This window comes from Triticum aestivum, chromosome 6D, assembly GCF_018294505.1.
Source record: "Triticum aestivum cultivar Chinese Spring chromosome 6D, IWGSC CS RefSeq v2.1, whole genome shotgun sequence".
NCBI classification, from domain to species: Eukaryota; Viridiplantae; Streptophyta; class Magnoliopsida; order Poales; family Poaceae; genus Triticum; species Triticum aestivum.
The window spans coordinates 491,950,648-491,959,977 of NC_057811.1; the positions used below are offsets into that span (position 1 = coordinate 491,950,648).

General features: G+C 45.4%; 1 protein-coding gene across 1 annotated transcript; it reads right to left on the bottom strand.

Moving 5' to 3' along the window:
* Positions 1-4,771: 4,771 nt before the first annotated feature.
* LOC123146347 (probable 3-ketoacyl-CoA synthase 20) lies at positions 4,772-8,019 on the bottom strand. The gene is made up of 2 exons (XM_044565997.1): positions 7,230-8,019; positions 4,772-5,759 (listed from the first exon to the last, which is right to left on the bottom strand). The coding sequence occupies exons 1-2, from the start codon at positions 7,941-7,943 to the stop codon at positions 4,959-4,961; spliced, it is 1,515 nt and encodes a 504-aa protein (XP_044421932.1). The 5' UTR covers positions 7,944-8,019; the 3' UTR covers positions 4,772-4,958.
* Positions 8,020-9,330: the final 1,311 nt, after the last annotated feature.

Sequence of the window (9,330 nt, forward strand, 5' to 3'; positions counted from 1 at the left end):
TCAAGAGGCTTAGGTCCGACCGTGGTGGAGAGTATTTTTCCAATGAATTTGATGCTTTTTGTGCGGAACATGGTATAATCCATGAGAGGACGCCTCCCTATTCACCTCAGTCAAATGGGGTGGCCGAAAGAAAGAACCGTACTCTAACTGATTTGGTTAACACCATGTTACACACATCGGGTCTCTCCAAGGCATGGTGGGGGGAGGCGATATTGACGGCATGTCATGTCCTAAACCGAGTTCCCACAAAGAACAAAGAGATAACTACATTCGAGGAATGGGAGAAGAAAAGGTTAAAACTCTCTTATCTACGAACATGGGGTTGTTTGGCGAAAGTCAATGTTCCAATTCCAAAGAAGCGGAAGCTTGGACCAAAGACTGTGGATTGTGTTTTCCTGGGATATGCTTTTCATAGCATTGGCTATAGATTCTTGGTTGTAAAATCTGAGGTACCTGACATGCATGTCGGTACGATCATGGAGTCGAATGATGCGACTTTCTTTGAAGATATGTTTCCCATGAAGGATATGGCTACCTCATCTAATCAGGAGACGCTTAGTTCATCGAATCAGGAACTAGTTACAATTACCAAACCTGCCATTTTGATGGAACACTTTGAAAGTCCTGTGGAGGAAAACAATGAAGTTCCTACTAGGAGCAAGAGACAGAGGACTGCAAAGTCCTTTGGTGATGATTTTCTTGTGTATCTCATAGATGACACTCCGAGTTCTATTTCAGAGGCCTATGCATGTGAAGATGCTGACTATTGGAAGGAAGCAGTTCGTAGAGAGATGGATTCCATCTTGGCGAATGAAACTTGGGAGATAACTGATCGTCCTTATGGGTGCAAACCTATAGGATGCAAATGGGTATTCAAGAAGAAGCTTAGGCCTGATGGTACTATTGAAAAGTACAAGGCTCGACTCGTGGCTAAGGGTTATACCCAAAAGGAAGGTGAAGACTTCTTTGATACTTACTCACCTGTGGCTCGACTGACCACTATTCGAGTTCTACTTTCACTAGCTGCCTCGCATGGTCTTCTTGTTCATCAAATGGATGTTAAGACTGCTTTCCTAAATGGAGAGTTGGACGAGGAAATTTATATGGAACAACCAGATGGGTTTGTACTAGATGGTCAGAAAGGAAAAGTGTGCAAGTTGCTGAAGTCTTTGTATGGACTCAAGCAAGCACCCAAACAGTGGCATGAGAAGTTTGAAAGAACTTTAACAGCTGCAGGCTTTGTTGTGAACGAAGCTGACAAATGTGTGTACTATCGCCATGGTGGGGGCGAGGGAGTTATCCTTTGTTTGTATGTTGATGACATACTGATTTTTAGAACAAATCTGAATGTTATTAAGGAGGTCCCTATCTTGTCGTTTTGAGATGAAGGATTTAGGAGTAGCTGATGTCATTCTGAACATCAAGTTGTCGAGAGACGATGATGGTGGGATTACATTGCTTCAATCTCACTATGTGGAAAAGATCTTGAGTCGCTTTGGCTATAGTGACTGCAAGCCTTCTCCAACACCATATGATGCTAGCGTGCTGCTTCGAAAGAATCGAAGAATTGCTAGAGATCAATTGAAATATTCTCAGATTATTGGCTCACTTATGTACTTAGCCAGTGCTACAAGACCTGACATCTCTTTTGCTGTTAGCAAACTGAGTCGGTTTGTCTCAAAACTAGGAGATGTGCATTGGAAAGCTCTAGAAAGAGTTTTTCGTTATTTGAAAGGCACTGCTAATTATGGAATTCACTACACTGGGCACCCAAAGGTGCTTGAAGGGTATAGTGACTCAAACTGGATCTCAGATGCTGATGAGATAAAGGCCACAAGCGGATATGTATTCACTCATGGAGGTGGCGCTGTTTCTTGGAAGTCTTGCAAGCAGACCATCTTAACGAGGTCAACAATGGAAGCAGAACTCACAGCACTAGATACAGCTACGGTCGAAGCAGATTGGCTTCGTCGGCTCTTGAATGACTTGCCGGTTGTTGAGAAACCTGTACCGAGTATCCTTATGAACTGCGACAATCAAACTGTGATCACGAAAGTGAGCAGCTCGAAGGATAACATGAAGTCATCAAGACACTTCAGAGAAGGTTAAAGTCTGTCAGAAAAATGAAAACTCCGGAGTTATTGCATTGGATTATATCCAAACGTCTAAGAATCTGGCAGATCCTTTTACTAAGGGTCTATCACGTAATGTGATAGATAATGCATCGAGGAAGATGGGTATGAGACCCACAATATGAGTTGTTCACAGTGGTAACCTATTCTTTGTGATCGGAGATCCCGTGAATTAGATGTGGAAGACAAGTTGTTGGTCAACTGAGAGGAGAGTATCCTTACTATTCACAATACCACTCCATTTGATGCAATACTCTCCTAATCTGCATGGCAGGTTGATGTATATTATAATGTGTTCTAAGTGGCTCATTTAAGCAGAGATGTTATCCTGCAGAACATCTTTTGAAGAACACACCTATATGAGTCTGATTGTCAAACGTCGCAATCTATGAGAGTAGGGTTCTCTCTAGTAAACTCATGAAAGGTCACGTAGTACGACGCATAAGCTCCACCCGCGGGGAAGACCCACGGTAGCCACGTATCGGTCAAGGCTTTATGTGAAGCTAGATTCGCAGGAAACTTGCAGTTCCAGGCCCAGTCTACTGTTCAAGTTGCTTACTAGTGTAGCATAGAGTTCTAGGTGGAAGTTCAACTTAACAGTCTCCACTGCAGTACCGGTATATAAAACAGTGTTTTGGAACCAAAAGGCAATTTTTGTGTGCCTCTGGGATCTGGTGGGGGATTGCTGGAATTTTGTCTATTTTGGGCCTAGCCCAATAGCAGTTTTAGAAATTCTTAATAAATCCTAGAGGCCCACGCAGCCCATTCGTGCAAGGCAAGAGGTGGAACTAAAGTTTAGTCCCACATTGCTAGTTTAGAGGGAGTTGGACCTCTTTATAAGGGAGGTTCTTTCCCCACTTGTATGAGCATGAGAACAAGAGGGACATCCACGCGCGCTCCTCCTCCGCCGCCCACCTCGCCGCGCCTCGGCGCGGCGCGGCGCGGGTTGCGGGAATGAGCCGAGCCGATGTCTAAATTTTTTGCTGTCTTCCTCATCCCGGCTTGCGGCGTGCACCGTACGTCGGGGGAGAAGGGTGATAAGGTTTTTGGGGAGCGCTCAGCGCGACTACTGGCTGCTTCATCACGGACGATCCGGTCGCCGACGACTACTTCCCCGACGTCCACGACCTCCTCGACGACATGGCAGGCGAGGGCACCGACCCCAAGTCCAGCGCTTCTGCTGCTGCTGTCCCGTACGTGTTCTTCTCCTTTCTATTAGAGGTCCTGCTACAGTTTCTTGTTCTAGTATTTGCTCTAGATATGTTAGACTCTATTTCATGCTGCCTGTTTGCAGTTTTGGTCCACTATAGCCTTCTTTTCTATAGTAGTAGTAGTAGTAGTAGTAGTAGTACTAGTAGTAATTAGTCAATGCAAATCTGTTTTATTTTTGTCTCTCTAAATAGTAGTAGTAGTAGTACTAGTAGTACCTTGCAGTTTTAGTCTAGTTCTATCTTACTTTACTGGCAAATAAAGAAAGTATATATATTTGAAAATGTCCTTGTGCATTAAAAAAAATTAAACGTGTATTTAAAAAAATGTTGAACGTGTATTAAAAATATTGTGTAAAATAATTCTGACATTTCTACAAGCATATTTAACAATTTTTATTACACATTGAACAGTTTTCAAAATACAATATTGTCATTTTTAAAATAATTGTGTATTTTATGAATACAGTGAAAATACACAATAATTGTGCGCGCTTGTGGTCCTGGATGAAGATACGGAAATTTACACAATATTTTTTAATACGGGTTGAACATTTTTTGAAATACACGTTGTCAATTTTTTGAATGCATGACGGACATTTTTCAAAAACACATTTGCAATTTTTCATACATGTGAAACATGTTCCAAAACATGTTTACAAATTTTTAATACATGTGAAACATTTTTCTAAAATCATGTTGAACATTTTTTTAAATGCACTAACACGTTGTTTAACTTTTATGGCAACTCATTTTTTTTCTTTCATTTCTTTTTCCAAATGGGGAAATAATAATATTAATAAAACATGACCTTGGGAAGAAACTTGTGCGAGCCTATAGGAGCGCCATCTATAAAAATATTTCAAAAAAATCGCTTGAAGTGTTACATAGAAACGCAATATATATACTCTAGCTCATCATTGTATTCTTAGCAACGTATGTGAGACGTATTGCTGGAGTAGTTCGCCAAGTTTGAGGACCGTATTGAAGCGGTATTCTCAAACTTTGAAACCGTATTGAAGCACTTTAGGAGTTTGTGGTCCATTGTGGACATTGCCAACAAGTTAAGGACCATACGTGTATTTTACTCATACTTGTGAGTTCCTCCCAGGAAATGTTTCTGTTCGCTGGAGGATCCCTCCTAGATCAAATGATTCTATCTTTGGGGGGTTTCTCCTAGATCGAACGTCCGCGACATATTCAGGTTCATAATTTGATCTCCACAGCAACAGTGATGCTGATAGATAAATTGATTGTATTGTGTTGCCCGTTCATTGAGATTTACATGAAAATCAAATTAATAATCAAAACATATAAAAACTCTCACCTAATTAATAATCAAATGATTCTGTCTTTGGGGGGTTTCTCCCAGGTCGAACGTCAGCGACATATCCGGGTCCATATATTTGATCTCCACGGCAACACTAATGCTGGTTGATAAATCGATTGAATTTTGTTGCCCGTTCATTGAGAGTTTTTTACATGAAAATCAAATTAATAATGAAAACATAAAAAATCTCAACTAATTAATTAAGCCTGAAAATTGATGATACATGCTCCAAGGACGCAAAGCCAGCCAGCTAGCTAGCTTGCTAGCTGGGTTGGGGGAAAGAGGTAGCTAGATTGGGACTTGGTAAGAGGTCTCATCGATGGGCACCACCTTGGGCACGTCGACCGGGAGCACATCGACGTCCTGGGTCCATGGGCTCTCACCGGCATCGTCGATGGTACGCAGCGCCCTCCACACGGCGCTGTTGCATTTGAAGCCGGAGCCGAAGGCGATCTGCCAGACGCGGTCTCCCTTCTTGATCCGCCGCTTGGCCTCGCAGTAGGCGAGCTCGTACCAGAGGGAGCTGCTGGAGGTGTTGCCGAACCTGTAGAGCGTCATCCGCGACGGCTCCATGTGCCAGGGGCTGAGCTTGAGGCTGTTCTCGAGCTCGTCGAGGACGCCCCTGCCGCCGGCGTGGATGCAGAAGTGCTCGAGCGCGAGCTTGAAGTCGGGCAGGTAGGCCTTGACCTGGGCGCGGAAGACCTTCTTGAGCACGACGGTGGCGAGGAAGCGGAGCTGCTCGGACATGGGCAGGATGAGCGGGCCGAGCGTGGTGATGTTGGTCTTGAGGGCCTCGCCGGCGACCGCCATGAGCTCCTTGGAGAGGGAGACCCCGACCTCGCCGACCTCGTCCTCCTCCTGGGTGACGCAGCCGTAGCTCTGGTCGTGCGCCCCGCGGTGGGTGCGCACGGTGTGGATCAGCTGGTACTTGGACCGCGCCCGGTCGCCGGCCCGGTTGGTGAGGAGGATCGCCGCGCCGCCGACACGGAAGAGCGTGTTGGTCACCAGCATCGGACGGTTGTTGCCCATGTAGGCGTTGAGGGTGATGTTCTCCGTGCTCACCACCAGCGCGTACGTGTTCCGGTGTACCTGCAACACCACACCACAGAAAATGATGAGATCAACGTTGGCACGTCAGTACACGCTGTGCGCCATTAACTAGTGCCTAAACTTAGCTGCGCGCCATTAACTAGGGCCCCCAGTACACGCTGTGGATCTCTGGAGCAATGGAATGGACCATCATGTGGTCTTATTTATGGCCTGGGCATGGGCGCATGGCTCTCGGTTTAGCCCCCCCTAGCTGCGACGATGGCGGGCAGCCTGGCTCCTCGATCGAGTTGCGTTTTTTACCCGGTATCAAGTGTTTTTTCTCCCTCTACCAGGTGCTCGCTCTGTTCCTTTTAACTCCGTGTATAAGATTTGTGTCAAGTCAAATTTTATACAGTTTGATTAAATTTATATTAAAAAATATCAAAATTTACAATACTAAATATATGTGGTAGGAAACTATATTTTATAATGAATCAAATGATATTGATTTGGCATTGTGAATATTGACACTTTTATCTATAATTTTAAGCAAATTGTAGATACTTTGATCTTGGACAAAACTTACATGCAGACTACTCTCTCCGTTTCTAAATATAAGTTTTTGTAGAGATTCAACTATGGACTACATATGGAGCAAAATAAGTGAATCTACACTCTAAAATGCCTCTAGATGTATATATCTGTGGTCCATAGTGAAATCTCTACAAAAACTTGTACTATTTAGGAACCAAGGGAGTATAAAAACTCAGAAGAAGTACTAAAAAAAAGGTGCACCGTAGGGACAGAGCAGTGAGCAATGGTCAATAAGTAAGCTGGCATAGGATTAAATTCTGCCATGTGCGTGTCTGAGCCTGAATATTTAAGACCGAGACAGAGGCTGTTCCCTGGCAGAAACATGGAGGAGGTCCTACTCAGTGAAGCCCTTGTCATAGAGGAATCTCATATTGTGGCATTGCCAGCTGCCATATTTATTGATTTCTGTAGAAATTAAATGGACAAAGCACAAGTGATTCGAATCATTCGACGTTGATGTGCAATGCATCGTATTTTAATTTATTTAGATCTAGATTAGATATACCCCCAGGGAGCATCTCAAGAGTATGAAGCAAATTTTCATCATTCTTACATTATGGCTTAAGCCCTATATTTTATGAAGATATGCATGATATGTGTTTGCGCACATCTTATTTTTAGCCGCAAAAGAATGAGATGTACAAACAAAATGGGCACTATAGTTATTATTGACATTTTCCTAAAGTAATAGTCGGTCATAGAAAAAACACTACTGTGCGCCCGGCCTAAAAAAAGGTACGTATACTATCTCTATTTACTCCATACGCATCTGAACGACATGCATGCATGCATACGGGCCGCCCAAGAGGACCAGCTATTGGCCATGCATGCATGCATGCACCAATGCACTCGCTAGACATTAATACCTAATTAAAATAGGTGTCAGTGAGTCAGTCAGCGTGCATGTGCTCGGTCGCGTACAGTAGGAGTACGTACCTGGAGCAGGCGCTTGGCGAGGTCGATGGCGATGATGCCGGCGCTGCACCCCATGCCGCTGAGGTTGTGCGTGACGATGTCGTCGCGGAACTTGTAGCGGTTCACGATGAGCGACGTGAAGGACGGCGTCGGGCTGAGCAGGCTGGAGTTGAAGATGAGCACGCCCACGTCGCCGGCGTCCACGCCGGTCTTGCGGAGGACCTCGTCGACGACGCCGAAGATCACGGCGTGGGACTCCTCCATGGCCGTCCGGTCGCACATGTCCACGGGGAGGCGGATCAGCGACATGGGGAAGTGCGTCGCCTCGCCCAGCCCCGACCGCTCCAGCATCCGCTTCTGGAACGCCATGCTCTGCTCGCTGAACCGCCCGCACCGCGAGAAGTGCACGATGGTCTTGGCGCGCGACGCCTCCAGCTCCACCGGCGGCTTGTACCCGGCGAGGTCCACTAGATACACTGGCTGAGGGCGGGACGACGCGTACGTGTACGCCGCCAGCGCCGCCGCCCAGCACGCCATGGCCAGCGCCGGCGCGTTCACTGCTGTGTTCCAAAGGGCGCGCACCTTCTCCGGCGTCAGCGTCGAGAGCTGCGGCGCCACGACGACGAGCAGCGTGACCACGAGGAGGTGGGGGATGTGGCCCACGAGACGGTGGTACATGAGGCCGGCGTGGTTCTTGGTCGCCTGCTTCACCGTCCTCAGCAGCTGCCGATCCATGGTGATGGTGGCCTCTTCTATCTATCACTACTCTTGTTGACCTTGGCGAACCGTGAATGGAGTGCGAGCAGTAGGCCGAGCACGCGTGGATTTATAGGGTTGGGGGAGGAGGAGGGGGAGGCCTTAATGCCAAGCCGGAGTGTGGCAGGTGGCTGATGAGGAGGCCAGCGGCACATGAAGTAATAACTGTGGCGTGCCGCTGCAGCTGGCTTCTCGATCGATCGACTTCCGTTTTCCCACGGTTTCATGTCTCTGTTTTTCTCCGTCTACCAGCTACTCATTGTATTGTATGGGCAGGCAGCACATGGATTTTGATCTTTCTAGTACAGTATCAGGGAGCAGTGAGCAATGGTCAAAAGTAAGCTGCCATGGGATTAAATTCTGCAACGTGCGTGCCTGACCCTCAATATTTAAGACTGGTACAGAGGCTGTTCCCTTGCAGAAACACGAAGGAGGTCCTACTCGGTAAAGCACTTGTTAGAGCATGGTTAATAATATAGCCAACTGATGGCTATAAGGAATCGCCATGTCATTTATAGCCATCATCTATATACACCCATACAATAATGTGGGGTATAAGGTTGGCTATTACATCAGTATTTTTTTCATATTTCTTTATCTCTTTCTTCACATTTATTGCATTTACCTAGGAATGCGTATATAGCTAGGCTCTTGCACTGAGAGCCTACTCATCATATACATTTTCACATCTTTCTTCTTTATATAGGCAAAAGTGCCAGATAAGCGGGCTATAAGTTCACTATTGTACTTGTTCTTAGACTAGAGGAATCTCATAGTATTGTGGCGTTGGCAATTGCCAGCTGCCATATTTATTGATTGGGTGTCTCTAGGTCTCAGTCGACTGACATTTGGTCAAGTCTCAGTCAAGTGATATTACATGCAAGAAAAAATCTAGAAGGAAAAAAATGTATCTTAGTGTAAGGTCTCATGGATATAGCATTGGCTGAGACTTAACCAAATCTCAGTTGACTGAGATTTAGCAAAATTGTTATTGATTTTTGTAGAAATTACTACTCCCTCTGTCTAGGTGTGTAAGTTACCTTACGAAAACCAAATAATCCCAAAACACTTAGGCACGGTACATTAACTCTCTCCTCGTTTCTTGTTTTGTGACATATCAACCAATAAGAGATGTGGGCCGTGCATGCTTTCAATGACTTAAAACTACCAAACATGACATGCAGTGATTAGTTCATTGCATGCAATGCTATTAATTAGCAAAAAGACATTAAGTTTTCTCGTTTTCCTCTCCACCTTGGTTGCGGTGCACAACGTAAGATGATTTACACACCTAGACGGAAGGAGTAAGATACAATCCAGAAAATCGTAAATCAATCCAGAAAAATGCAACCACCTAGACTTGAAG

Bases quoted from the DNA above. Each gene is read 5' to 3' on its own strand.
- LOC123146347 (XM_044565997.1), bottom strand. From the start codon at position 7,943: ATGGATCGGCAGCTGCTGAGGACGGTGAAGCAGGCGACCAAGAACCAC. The intron at 5,760-7,229 runs GTACGTACTCCT...GTGGTGTTGCAG, and splicing joins TCGCCAAGCGCCTGCTCCAG to GTACACCGGAACACGTACGC.